At 39.1% G+C, this 14,750-nt stretch overlaps 1 protein-coding gene across 1 annotated transcript in view; it reads right to left on the minus strand.

The window, feature by feature from the left end:
- Positions 1-37: 37 nt before the first annotated feature.
- Positions 38-14,750, minus strand: part of LOC104466800 (cytoplasmic dynein 1 heavy chain 1-like) — a gene marked incomplete at both ends in the record, with an annotated part of 38,237 nt that continues 23,524 nt past the window's right edge. The window contains 27 exon segments of the mRNA XM_010080346.1: positions 38-149; positions 410-570; positions 1,492-1,567; positions 3,099-3,273; positions 3,366-3,460; positions 3,551-3,685; positions 4,198-4,451; positions 4,660-4,810; positions 4,892-5,038; positions 5,841-5,994; positions 6,412-6,539; positions 6,711-6,923; positions 7,569-7,784; positions 8,750-8,867; positions 9,510-9,705; positions 10,333-10,453; positions 10,591-10,710; positions 10,798-10,971; positions 11,098-11,302; positions 11,389-11,603; positions 11,680-11,841; positions 11,968-12,082; positions 12,349-12,482; positions 13,246-13,375; positions 13,672-13,835; positions 14,075-14,240; positions 14,615-14,736. Of these exon segments, the coding sequence (XP_010078648.1) occupies positions 38-149; positions 410-570; positions 1,492-1,567; positions 3,099-3,273; positions 3,366-3,460; positions 3,551-3,685; positions 4,198-4,451; positions 4,660-4,810; positions 4,892-5,038; positions 5,841-5,994; positions 6,412-6,539; positions 6,711-6,923; positions 7,569-7,784; positions 8,750-8,867; positions 9,510-9,705; positions 10,333-10,453; positions 10,591-10,710; positions 10,798-10,971; positions 11,098-11,302; positions 11,389-11,603; positions 11,680-11,841; positions 11,968-12,082; positions 12,349-12,482; positions 13,246-13,375; positions 13,672-13,835; positions 14,075-14,240; positions 14,615-14,736 (4,159 nt within the window).

Below are 14,750 nucleotides of genomic sequence, written 5' to 3' on the forward strand. Positions count from 1 at the left end.
ATTTATGCTTAGATGATGAAATAAGGTATGTTCTTACCAATAGCAATAGAAGTAATCTGTGTATTCTGCTCAGCTGCAAGGTCTTCAACATGACCACTGGCATCATAACCAGGCACTGAACACATCAGCACAGGGGTATTAGGTTTCACCTGTTGTCCGCAAAGTTTAAAAGAATATGAATCAGTCACTACATGAACACAAGAATGTGGTAAGCTCAGTCTTTCTTTCCTCTGGCCAGTTAAAGACCTCATGCTGCTCTTAGCTACTAAATAGGAAAACAACCCCACTCCTCATACCATGGGGAGAAAAATAAGTGGACAAAATGTTCCAGTGGATAGCTTTACTCCTATGGAACTCATGCAAGGTGGCACTGAGCACAATTTGAGCCTTTCAAAAACAAGTGCGTTACCTCTGTATCTACAATGTGTGTCAGATCTAAAGGCTGCTCCATAATGGACATGAAAGACTCTCCAAGATTTGTTGAAACAAAGGTATGTGCCATTGCCAACAAACGATCTGGACGGAAGGCCTGGATCAGAAGCAAGCGATGAATGGCTTGTCCAATAGGACCTGAAAAGGTGAGACAAGATTAAGATGGACAGGTAAGAAAACCGTCCTCAACACCTCCCTCTTTTCAATTCTCCATTCAACTCTTTCCATCTTCTTCTGAAGACTAGATATTTATAGAGTTAGTTATCCCTTTGAAAGATCTGTTGCAATGTATCTTCTCACCCATCCAGTAATCTGCCATTCTACTAGACTTCAAAGTATTAAATACTTGGCTAGTATGGATAAGATAAATAGATAACCTAGAGTTGCTTCAGTTAATGGTCATGCAGCTTTATGGTAGCTAGTAAATACAAGTTTCGAATCCTTAATTTAGAAAGCCACCTACAGGAATAAGCCCTGAGTGATCACAGACAGCTAATACGTCCTAATGTTACATTTCAGATAGGGGAGGAACTGAAGGGGAATAGTTACCCTTAAATTCTAACTCGTAACAAATTAGCACTAACAAGTAATACAGCAAGAATTAAGACTTCATGCTTAGATACAACTGCAGGAGGAAACATTTTAGTAGACAGCCCTGTCCGCAGAAAATCTGTGCGTTGGAGCTTTTTACAGTATTAAGCTGCATCCAGATTTGCAGTGACTAAGGTTAATCCAAAATACTGTGCAATCTAATGAGATTGTGGAAGTACATTTCATCCTCAGTGGAAGACCAGATCACAAGTGCAGGAACCATGTGTAGTGACTATTGCTTGCAAAAACGTCTGGTTTAAAAAAAACCCACACAAAACCAAAACACAAAAACCAAACAAAAACCACTAGACTTGAGGTTCTTCCTCAATCCCAATGTCATGATTTTTCCCAGGCATTAAGATCCAACATAAAGCTCTGCTTTAAAATTGCTTTAAAATCACAGTAATCCTACTTAGATTAAAATCAGTACAGTAGGATTGCGGTGGACAGTAGTGCAACTTAACTTACTTGCAGGTTTTTCTTCAGTCCAAAGGTATGGTACAGTCTGCTCTGGTGAACTGCTATCCAGCCAGATACAGAATTGCTATATTGAAAGAAAATGCAAAACACTTGAAATGTAGTTTCATGGCACCAAAACTCTACTGCAAGGTGCACGTCTTGTTCACAGTGCAACAGAGGTGTTAAATCTCAGCCTTAAAATTTAGAATGTAATGTACTGCAGAAGTGTTCAGTTACATACCAGCTTTCAGTAGGAAACAAAGGTTGCTAGTGTAGAGTTGAACTTGCTACAGTCCAAGCTCTACTAGCATTTGAATGAAAACCAGATCTTTAAAAATTCTAAAAAGTAGCCGAATGTTTAAACAATGAAATGCACACGTTCACACGACTATTCCCATGTAATGCTCATGTCTTATCATCTGTCTTTAGAATAAAAATTCAGATTGAGTACTAGATGAAGCATTTTGAGCTTCTATCTATGAATAAGTCTTGGTAAGTAAGACAGGGCTAACACTATTAAACACAAGCACTATTATATTACTAAAATTAAGTCAAATATTAAACTTGTCCAACTAAAACTACAATATTGTCCAACACTCAACATAGCTTGGTCTTTTCCAAGGCTTCTAGATATAAATGGTTTGAGTGTTTCCCAATTTGACCAGCATATTTAGTAAGTTCTTAACTATTTTTTCTTCAATGAATTTCTCCAAGTTCTGGGCTTTTTTTGAACAAAAATCCACATGTAAAACTCAAATTATGCTTTGTCTCTTATGCTTTCTTTTGATGTGTCCAGTGATTTCACTGACATCCCCTAATTCTGCACTGCCTCCAGCACCCTTGATTCTACAGATCTCTACCAAGTCCCAGCCCAAGCTATACATTATCTTACCCCAGGCTGAAGAGTTTGAGAATTTCAAGGGCAGTCTGGATGGGACTCTAAGCAACCTGATGTAGTTGAAGATGTCCCTGCTCATTGCAGGGGGGTTGGTTCTAGATGACCTTTAAAGGTCCCTTCCAACCCAAAACTATTCTATGATTCTATGAAAATTAGATGTGGCAAAGAAAATTCAACTTTTAATATAAACGCTAGACAGGGCAACCAAACAAGTACTATTTTAAGATACAGACATATTTTGGAATATGCAGTTTCACAATCAGGACCCAGATGTATTCTTAGAACACTCAGGTCATGAGAAGGAGCAAAGTGTTCAGCCGCTGAGCACTATCCAAATTTATTCCAAATAGTAAGGTCCAAGAGCTCACTATAATGATGGTATGTATAGCCAGGGCTGCTCTCCTCTACTGCACAATTATCACACAATAGTGATACAGTAAAAGACATGCAGTATCACATTTTCTACTACCACAGGAACCAAAGCTGACTGCAATATCAGATGAAGTGAGACAAAGCTGCTTCTACGGATGAGTGATAAACAATGCTGGTATTTATAACTCAAGTTTTATAGCCCGATTACAATGAAGTAAGGACATTCATTTCCACAACTACCAACATGTTAATCTGTAAGGCTTCCCTTCTCATTCATACTAGGAGAACTTAGTTGTAAGCATGAAGGTCTTAAAGCAGACATCGAAAAACTCTAGCTAACACTTACCTCATCAGCTTGAACTTTTGAAACAAGGTCCTTAAATGCAGGAAGGCAGCTTAACCTCATCATCGCTTCTGTCTGCTCTACAGTCAAACCGTTGATTTTTGGGAGAGATGCAGTGTTTAGTACAATCTCCTTCCCTCTCAGGAAGTGCTGGAATTCTGCATCATATGTAGGCTCCCTAATGTTAAGGGAAAAGAAGACTTTAGCAAAGTGTCTTCAACACATCCCTCCCTCTTTCAACTACAACGAAGCGAGAAAACAAACGTTTACCCAATAGTGCCTTTCAGTTTAATCCGAGCCAGCAACATAGCAAATGTTATATGATCTTGATGCAGCATGCCACGTGCCACTCTATTGAAAGCCACCTAACAAAAAAACAGTGAAGTTAGTGGCATAAGAAGCCTTGAACCCAGACTCTTCAAAAGTGGTTGAAGTTACTAATTAAAAAATTGAACCTGAAAGAGGTCCTTTGTGATGATTGAGAGACGCTGAGTATGGTCTGTAATTCCCTTCAGATTTGGGTTCTCATACAAGACATTGTGATAGATGTCCAAGAAGAACTGGAGAGAGTATTGGTACAGGAAATGTATCTGAAAGACAAAAGAGGATGGTTGTCTCTTGAGTCCTGTTGTTTGACAGTCAAGGGCTTATGCCTACAAAATTGCAACACGACAGCCTGTGGGAACCTTTTTAGAAGAAAATGGTCATGTAGTTGATTTGTACTAAAGGAGAAAAAACATCAGCAAAAAATGTGGAGGTAGGCAATTATGCAGAATGTAAGGGAGATAAGGAGGAACTGAAGGTAAATAATCAGCATGACTAAGTAATTTTAAGGGTTCCGTTTCCAGGACTACAGCTAGCCAGCAGTAACTTTGTTGTTAGGAACTTAGAATCATTGTATCCAATTAGTAGCTGCCAAATCTGCAAAAGCTCTGTATAAAAGTGTGTAATCAAGGCATAATAAATGGCTACAGCATGATCATATTGGTCTGCGTCTGAGTCCTTACCAGCGGCAACAGCTAGTGCTGGAATTAGGCAGTGCCTGTTTAGTTTTGAACAGCAAATACGTGATGATTCTGGTAGGACGAAGAGCTCATCCTACCTGTTTCAGTGACTCCATAGTAAAGTAGATACTGCTGCATGCTGTAGAAAGAGGCAAGTACTGCTGAGAAACAGTCTCCACTTCTTGCATGACAATATCAGTCTCTTCTACTTTTCTAGTGACCTCTGCTGCTTCTTTCTTCAGGTTCTCAAGAGTAGTAATGATGGTGTCATCATCCAGGATACGTCCCTTAACTTCATTAAGTGCTTGTAGTAAGGATTTTTCTAACTGACGCAAGCGCAGCTGAAATTCACCTTAATTAGAAGAAAAATTAGGTTACATAGTGTATAGATATGCTAGATTTAAGAATTATATCAATTGTGTATACTTCGCTATTGGACAACCTGAAAAAGCAAGACTATCAGCTATAAAGATATTTCACTGTGTTATTTCTACAGCTACAGTAAAACTACTGCATTCTTTTAGAACAGGAGGAAGTGAGTTTAATTTTGAAAAGCATACCCTGAAGCTTGAGGAGATCAGAGCGTTTTTCATCAACATCTGGTCTTTCAGCTTTAAGGACTTCATTCAGACACTGGCTCTGTAAGCTGCTGCGAGTCACTGTGAAGTTCACAAATGTAACACGAGAGCAGAGGTCCGGTGGGAATTCAACCTATCACAGCAAACATGAAAAATTTTCTCAGCTCTCTGATATGCCATTTCTACAAACAAGACGGCCTTTTGTTTTACTTACTGTTGGATCTCTGGTGGAGAGGAAGATAACGAAGGATGGTGACAAATCAATATCTTGGTCTCCCAGAGTAATCAGAACTCTGCCTCCAGTTCTCCGGACTTCACGATTCAGAACAGGATTCAGAACTGGATCATAGCTCTCCACATCCTAGGAGCAGAGATGTGTTAAGGGATTTTGTTTCCTGCAAGTGTCTCAAGCTAAAAATCCTGATCCAATTGGGGCTTAAAGCTCTGATAGCAATCAATTTGCAGTTGGTTTTGAATAATACAGATCACATTCAGAATTAGATTTGTAGCCAAGATACAAATGCACAGAGTTTAGATTTACAAATGCACAGATTTACTGTCCAAAATCTCAGAAGGGGAGTATTATTAAAGGTCATTGGTAACTGTGTTAGTTCTAACGCATAAGCCCTACTCTAAGCAGCACAAGCAACAGTTACTGATCTAAGCTGTGAACTAGTCCTTTGTTTTCCCATTTCCATACTAAGAAATAAAAAAAAGTATCAATCTCAAGTGAAAGTCAACTATTCTACAATTGCCTGTATTCCTTTGTATTACTGAAACTTCCTCCTACTCCTCAGAGTAGATTTAACTAGTCATACTAGGTGCTATTATCTAGGACGAGATATAGTGTACGAGAACAAAGGAACAGAGAGGTTGCAAGTCATTTTATAGAGTAGAAGTAAAAAAAGATAATCTGAAAATAAAAGCATTTGATCTTATAATGGCGGAAAAAGGAAAGACCTTCTTTTGACCGTGTATCTCACTAATCGTATTTTTCTCATGGACTAACACCTCAAATATCACTCAGTAATAGTTTACTTGGTAAATTACAGTTTGAAAATAAAGTTGTTTGCATCTTACTAACGGAACAATTGCAAATTTTTCCAGTACACAGGGCAGAACTCAAGAGTTTTAAATAGTTTCTACATGATCATGCAACTAACCTGGACGAGAAGTGGGTTACCAAATCTCAAGGCACTTTCCAAGTTCTTCCTGAAAGCATCATCCAAGAAACTAGTACGAGTTATCTTACGGTCTTTATATTCATTCATGATAAACTCTGTAGCTTGACCGGAGGGATCGATGATCAATGGATACCTAAGATAGTAATAAACACTCTCATTATTTGGGTTTTGACTGTGGACAGCCTCTAAGCAGTTTTATGAATTCAGGTTGCATTATTAGTCTCAACTCTAAAAGCTTGTATACTGAAGGAATAAGTTGGCCAGGTTCAATGACTTAACTCAGTTCAGAGTTTTCAAAGGTAAGGCTGTATTTGGACAACAAAACAGCTTCAATTCAAGCCAACTTATTTTAACAGCTAAGTGTAAAAAAAGGAAAAGATGAATGACAGTTTTTATGTTCACACATGGTTGAGAAGTTTTTACAAACATTAGAAGCTCTCACAACAGTGAAACAGTGTTTTGAAAGAGTTACTGTGATTCTTGAATAGGTGCAAAACCTGGTCTGCTGTGAGAATGTTGCTTTAGAATTCTACATCTTAGAATGAAATACCTATTAAACCGCTTAAGCATGATGGCATTCTCAGTGCACAGGTCGTCTGCAGGCAGAGAACTTGCTTGCCAGCGAAGCCGCTCGTCTGCGTTGGAAAGGTACTCTGTCCTTGCAATGTCTGTACGGAACTGCAAGAAGTATATAGAATTAGTATCTCACTAGAGATTCTCCAGATAGCTGGCAAAGACATTTTGAGTAAATGCAGCTCTACGAAGTACTATTTTCCAATAGTTCCATCCATTACTTAGCAATCTTTAGTAAACTGATTTACGGTTAACTTATAGTGACCCTATCTTTACCTGGATATTTGCTTGCTGCAAATGGTGAGACCACGTAGTAAACAGATTCTGACGCATCTGCTGATCAAAGTAGCCAGCATAGGCAATAAAAGCTCCTGAAAGTAAGCAGTCTCCTGCAATAGTGGACATTTGGTTCTTGAAAGTTTCACTTGTCTTCTCCCATCTTTCACGTTCAGCAGAAAGACTCTTCAGAAGAGCTGTGCTACGGTTTACCTAGAAATAAGTGGTGAAGTAGACTCTTTAGATGATGAATTGCTATAGTATTACAAGTCTCTTGGAACCCTCAAATATTGACTTAAGGCCCAAGTTAAATTTAAAAGCTCAGAATGAAATTAAATTAGTTATAGTATTACAAGTCTCTTGGAACACTCAAATATTGACTTAAGGCCCAAGTTATATTTAAAAGCTCAGAATGAAATTAAATTAGCTTTTCTTCACTTCAGTGTTAATTTATTGTTTTTAACTGCTATCTTGATGAACTTAAAAGTACTAGCATAGTAGTGAAATGCTAATGATTAGACCAAATACAGAGAAATTCTTCCCCCCACCTCTCAAAAAGAAGTCCAGTTAAGACATTACAATTACACTACAATTCATGCCTGTTTCCAAAGGCTTTCTACTTATTTTAAGCCTTATGTGAACTGTCTTGCTAATCAACTAGCAACATGAATTGATATTTCTAACTCCAGATAGGTTTCAGTAGCTTAAGAAGCTTTGTGACATCCAGAGAGGAAACACACAGCTCAAATGCACTGCATAGGGGAAGCAACCACATCTGCTCACAAGTTTGAAGAATGGTTCAATTTCCAACTGTCAAAGACTGAAGAATGGAAAATTATTGATACATAAAAGTCTTACTTTTGCTTCTACTGCAGCCAAGTCTGCCTTAATAGCTTGAGCCTCTGAAATCAGTACTGCATATTCTTCTTTGTAACGGGCAATACTGGCCTCAAGATCACGAATCATCTGCTCCACTTCATTTGCTTTCTGTTGGTTGTCTTTAGCATCATCCTCCAGCTTCTGCAGCTCATTGCGCAGAGGTTCCACTCTTTTCAACATATCAGCATAGTTTAGCTGTAGACAGTAAACAGGCCCTTTATGCTTCCTAAAACAACATGTGTGCTAGCAAGAACCACAGCCTTCAGGTATATACTGTCAACTGCATCTTTTCAAGCTTAGGTACTTGTGACCTCTATAAGCAATAACAGCTACTTAACAGAAACTTCGGATTGTTTATCACCCCTAAGGCTCTAGTTTAAATGAAGCACAGACACATAAGTAATTGCTTTTTGCAAGATCCTTTTACTGCTCTGTAGATTTACAGGAAGTCATCTCAAAGGCTGAGACCACATTAAATAGCGCACAGCAATGTTTTGCTTAAATACTTCAGTGGGTGTCCGTGACAATACTGTGCCAATCTGCCTTTCTTAGTAAAGAACTGAGCATAGCTAAGCCACAGAACAATTAGGATAGGGCCTACTGGCAAGACTCAAGCTAAATAGTCTCCCCACATCATGTCATTCATAGCAGGCACAGTTCTAACAAGCCAAGTGTTCTGCTGCACTGAATACCAACAGGCAAGTAAAACCATTCTTGGATTCCTCAGTCTGGGCCATATTCCCAAAAGCCTATTCCTTTAGGATACTATTCAAGTATTTAAAAAGTCTGCCTAAAATACCTCAACAGAGGTGCCTGTGAGCATGCCCCACTCTGAGGCAAGACAAACCTTATGCAGTCTCTATTAAGAGGATTGCATTGCATTTTCCAGTTGAGAACTGTGTTGTCCTGTAGAATGACACTACGCACGATTGTTTACTGTAAACCTAAAGTATCTCAGTGCAGAAGCTGTATCACAAATGGCCATTAGTTCTACAGAACCCATAAGCATTCATCTGAACCACCTACCAATTTCTTTGAAGCAAAACAGCTTGCAAAATTTAGTTGAATAGAGGCAAATTCAGAGCCTTCAGACATTGTTATATCGCCTTCAGGCTCGCCCTTTTCACCTTGCTTTAGTTTTCCCAAAGCACTGGTTTTACCTGTGCAATTGCCCATTTCACCATAGGTCCACAGGCCAATGATGCTCTGTTCACAATTTCATAGTTGTAACTTGGATTTGACAGGTAGTTTTTCTTCATCTTCTCCCGGATGGCATCACTGCAAGGGAAAAGTTTTTAGAGATAGCATGAGTACACTGTAGTCAGCACACAGGTGTTCAGTATCCCTTTATCTGGTCTGCCTTCCACAGCTGACACAAACATTTCCTAATAGCTTTGCTGCCTAGTAGCCGGGATGTTTAATTAGTTCAAAATGTTGTTTCAGAAATTACAACTTAAGGTGATAAAAGGCATTTAAAAATATTTTAGGATTAGTCACTCACAAATTGCTTAATTCTGCTCAGAAAAATTTGGGGTTGGAAGGGAATTCAGGAGGTCTCTAGTCTGATCTCATGCTCAGATTCAGAGCCAGCTAGGTCGTTCTGGATAAAGCCCTCAATAACCTGGTCTGTTATTGCTCCGTAACAACTTTCAACTAATAATGTGGCTTTGGACAGCAACACACTGCTTTGCAACCATGCCTTCAAGTCACTCAACAGCAGCTGTTTTGTTCCAGTTTGCATGATGCACATTTGCTTCAGTAGTTTGTTTCCTATACCACCTACACATTAATTACATGCAGGAGTAAATTAGTCATAAAGGAAGTGCTATTAAAGCAATTACACAGAGAAAAGTCCAATTAAGACCTTCCATATCTTTGTGAATAGTTTATTCACATAAGTAATTCACACTTGCGCTTCACCTGATTTCTTCAGCAGAGAAGTTAACAATGGTTGGAATGAAGTTCTCTCTCATGATGATGGAACGTATTTGTTTCCAGTCAGTTGTACTTTCACCCAGTAGCAGGCAGATGGACTCCAGTGCCAGCTTCACTGCTGCAGGTGGATTAGCCATAGAACGGACCTCTACCAGATGCTGTTTCTTTATTGACTTCACAGCTAAAAGTGACAGAAAGATGTGCAATGTTGATTGGGAAGAAAAGGAGCAGTTAGCAAAGTCCATTAAAGTACCTTGGATTAGTAAAAATGCTTCAAGAGTCTCAAAAGGAATTTGAGATTATTAGAGGAGCAGTTACTAGTGGATAACATTCAAACTACTGGGTAAGATAAACATTCGTTAATGTCAACTTGCCAGCTGGCCACAGGCAACTTACTCTGCTGCCTAAAAATTATTTACTTGAAGTTTTATTATAAGCAATGACTCCTCTATCGAGTTTAATGAAGCAACAGCTTGATTGTATGTTGTCTATGCAGTAATAAGGCATCAGTGGTCTCTCCGATTCTGAGGTTTCTTTGTGAATATATAGACTGACTAGATAACTACAGCTGGTCTGCCAGAAACAAAGCCACAAGCCATAAAAGGAGTTATCAAGTATCAGATCAATACTACAAAGAGCACAAAATCAGAGCTCAAAGATCAGGAATTTCTTCAACACTGCTCAGCTCCATGTTAAGAGCCTACACTTTTGTTAGGCAGGACCAACCCAGACCGCACCAACGCTCACTCCCGTAGACTTCAGTTTTAGATCCAATCCCACAGTGTGATCTCTTCAGGCATTAACATACCATTCTGAGCTTCAATGACAGCAGGCTCCACCTTGTCAAGATCTTCCTTCACACTCATCTGCTTGTCTGCAATGACCTCCTGCTGCTTGTGCAGCTGTTCCTGAATCTCCTGGCTCATGACCTAGGAGGAAGTTTCACAGACAAAATACTGCTTTTAGAAGTTGAACTTCTTCCAGTACTTGGAAGTATAGGAGCATGCTCTGCAGGCTCAGTTTTGTGAATAAAAATATTTACTATGCATAGAGATTTAACCAAGACTTTTACCTTCTTTTTCTCATGCTGATCTTTCACCATCTTTTTCAACTTGTCATTGGCTGCTGCATTCTTCACTTCCAGTTCCTGACTCTTTATTCTTAGGTCACGCCGCAATTCTTCCACCTGAGACAGATTGTAAGATGGGAGAATTCAGATTAAGCACAGGAATCTATTTAATCACTCAAGCCTTATAAAGTGCAAGATATGTACCTGATCAACTGTTTCCTTGATTTTTCTAAGGCCAACATTCAAATGCATTTGCTGCTCCTCCAATTCACTTCGCTTCTCATTGAACAAGTTCGCATAATGGTTGATGAAGTCTAAATAGTGGCGTGGTGTGATTGCCATGGTTCTGCCTCCTCTTTTTGCCAGACGAGCATTAGCCTTCAGGGAAGAAGGAATTGTAGATTATGCATTGGTTTTAAGCATGTTCAAATGCCAAAGACCATACTTTTTAGGAAACTGGTGCATGATGCTGTGGCCTAGTTAAGCAATGTAATAAAAACATACCTGATGGAGAGTCTGATGAACAAATACACAGCTGTTAACAATAGCTTCCCTGTGTGTTGGTGGTTGTGGTAGCTTATCATACACAACTGGCATGTAATCGGGCACAACATAATTTGGTTTCTCAAGATCCATTTTGCTTGTGAACTCCTTGCCAACTTGGTACAGTGCCTCAGTTGACCAGTCTCCAAACCAGTTCAAGACACATCTGAAATACAAAGCATTTGTAAAGACTTCCCAAAAAGTACTGTTTTAACAGTATGCATAAAGTATGTTAGAATATATAGCAATTACCTGTTGAAGAGCGCAGGAGAGGTAGCTGCCCTGTCCTTCAGGCCCTCAGAAGATGGATTCATAGTGAACACAACATGGAGATTGCGAATAACTTGGCTGGTGAACCATTTGTAGAGTTCTTCATGGGAGTCTAACATTAAACCTTCTTTCTGTGCTCCTTCTTTACACTGAGTCATGAGGGTGGCATATTCATCTCCTTCAAAGAGACCAGGAACCTAATTCAAAAGATAGTTGTACTGTAGCTTTTAGTTGTAAAAAGGTGCTTACAGTGTTTACTTAAAATTGTCTTACCTCTCCATTGGCTAGGAGAGTGTTCATTCTCTCCAGGAATCCAGAATCCAACACATTTGACTCATCCATTATAAAAGCTATTTTTTCATTTTTACAGCCAGAACGTCTCAACACTGTCCTAAGATCTTCATCAAAATCTTCACCTGTATATTTTCTGTGAACCTAGTAAGATTTAACATTGGTTACTAACATCTTGTTTTAGTTTTTAAGGGTATTTTTTAGTGGTCAATATTTAAGAAGTGTGAGTTTTGACCAACAGTTTTAGTTCAGTGAAACTAGCATGCTCACCTTAATTTGGTAGACACTCAAACCGTTCATCCAGGCAACAAATCTCGAGAGAGTTGTTTTCCCTGCTCCACTGACTCCAATAAGCAGCAAATGACCCTGTGGCTGACGGAAGATTCTGTAGAAGCACATAAGCAAGTACATTTTGGTGAAGTGTTATCAACTGACTGAAGCTTTTCCTTGACCATATAAACTTCAAGTTAGTACTAAACCCGACAACATCTTTCCAGCTAGGATTCTGCTATCTGGATGCCAGAAGTAGATAATCTACAGATATCAGTGGGATCATACTCCATTCTTACTGAGTTCGTACTGAGGCTACTCTATTTTAGAACAAGTCTCTAAACACTATTTATATGAGCAGGAACTGAAGTCTCCACTTACCGGTCAATTCTTAACACATGGTCCAAGACTTCATTGAACAGAACAAGTGGCACATCAAGTTCTTCTTCATAAAAGACTTTAAGCCTAGCTTTCACATAGTCTCTTAATTCTTCTTGATCCACTGGAATATAATCCTAAAAGAATCAGTCAACACAGTATGGAATTTAAGATTAAGGGCATTTTGGGCAGAACTATTAGAATATATAAAGTAACAATCCCATACAAAAGCTTAAGAATGCTGTCCTCATTTAACCTGTACAGGAACATGTCCAAAGCTCAGAGTGCCATAGATAACAGCATGGGGTTTAAACACCATTATCTGCTGACCCCATCATAGGCTGAGCCTGTGCTGCCACTCACCAAAGAGACTGGGAAATAGCATGACAGACTTACTCCCCCCTCCGCCATTCCCCCAATTTATTTTAAACAGCCTTTCGTAGGCATTTGCTATTGGTCACAGAGATGGGTAGCAGGCTAGATGGACTTTTGCCTTGACCAAGGGAGATTTCTACAGATTGCCCAGCTGGATCACTTCAGGTTGCAACAAACAGTCCACCATAAAATTTACAATATCAGCATTGTTCAAGGGTCACTGCCTTATGCAAGAGATTCCACAAGCAATAACTCAGCAAATTTCTGAGAGTGTTACCCTGTTCTTGAGAAATATTCCTTAATACTGCTTTTATACAGGTTTTCTTCCAGGTAGATCTTACAATAGTATCCCTGGAGTAACAGCTATTAACTTTGTGGTAGAGTGCACTTCAGATAATCATAGTAAGAACTTCTTAAAGATACGTTTAACAAAATGATGGGCACTAACTATCATACTAATATAGACATAAGAGAAGCATCATTCAGTTGCTCCAAAACTATTTAATTTAATTTATTTGTTTTTACCTTTGACAGCCAGTTGCTGTATAAGATAGGTCTGCTCATAGCTTTTTCTTTGTCAATATTGGGGAAGTGCTTCAGAGCAACCATGTCAATGTTCTCATCAGTCCAGCGTCTCTCCTCATCTTCTACAAGCCTGGATAAAGAAAAAAAACAGTCAGTGACTATCAATCCTCTGTAACAGGAGGACTAGTCATCACAAGTTTTGGTTTTAACAACACGGCAGTGCTACCACGGAAGTATGTTTCTGCTTTGCATAAATATGACTCCCAATAGTGTTAAGTTAAAGCAAAGGGAAATACTCTCATTTGTATTCCAACTATTTAATGTGAAGCATGCTTCAGTTTGGTCTTCTAATGAAAGTTAGCAAGGAGTGGGGAAAACTCATTTTGCACCCCTTTTTTTTCCCCCTCTTATCTCATGTTTATTTACCTGTCTTGGAAGAGCCGTAAGGCTTCATGGGCCCAAATCCTGATAAGGCCTTCAACTGGTAAGGTTTCTAGCGGTCTTAATGCTTCAAATATACCTCTCACCCATCGCGTCATTTCACGAGGTGAATAGATGTAGTGTGGCTGTGTGTCTTGAGTGAACCTCTCCTAAAAATTTAAACGTAATTTGTTACTTCATCCCAAAGTTGCACCATATTTTTTACAGGCCTTGGAATTGCAAGATACTACTTCACTCATGTCATTCAGTGGCTTTTGCCAGAACTCAAGTAATCAGTTGAGTTCTTGTACACATATTAGCCGTACAAAAGGCAAACCATGCATGTTAAGTGATTCAGTATAAAAGGAAGACTTCCAATTAGAGTTTAGGGTTGTATTTAACAAGTTACCTGAGACATTGTGTAGAATTCTACCATAGCAGCAGTAAGAGGTTCTGCATACGTGCGAAGTGATGGGATCAGCCTTAGCATTGCACGATTGAATGTTCCATATATCTGAGTAAGCGAAGCTGGTCCAGGATAGTCCACATAAACCACAGGAACATGTCGTAAAAATCTGAAAGATAAGCATATTACATAGTCCAGAAGGTCAAATTACAGTCTGTACTATTTTCATTATCTTTTGCCAAAATTAAATACTGCTTGATTCAAAATTATCAGCAGTAACTGCAGTTGGTTCAATTTCTCCTTAGTGACTCAAACCAAAAAGCATTCTGAAGTATCCCCAGCATTTGAGACAGCTGATTCAAGAAGCGCGAGTCCACTGGTTGTCTGTCAGGATAAGAAGCAACTAGTAACTAGTTCAAAAGCAAGGAACACAATTTCAGCACAAGTGGGCGTTAAACAAGTGTAGTAAGAACAGACTACATAGTCAATGCTTCACTTTTGACCCTTATTCTGTTGCTGCATAGAGTTTACTAGATGTATTACCTATGTGAGAGAGGTTTTCTTCCAGGATCAGTGGGTGGATTACAAGCACCAACAAACTGAATTCTCTCGAGTTTCACCCATGTCTGGTCTGATGTACGATAGAATCCTCCATGTTCCACCATCTGGAAAAAAATAA

Source organism: Pterocles gutturalis, unplaced genomic scaffold (genome assembly GCF_000699245.1).
Source record: "Pterocles gutturalis isolate BGI_N339 unplaced genomic scaffold, ASM69924v1 scaffold12764, whole genome shotgun sequence".
NCBI classification, from domain to species: domain Eukaryota; kingdom Metazoa; phylum Chordata; class Aves; order Pterocliformes; family Pteroclidae; genus Pterocles; species Pterocles gutturalis.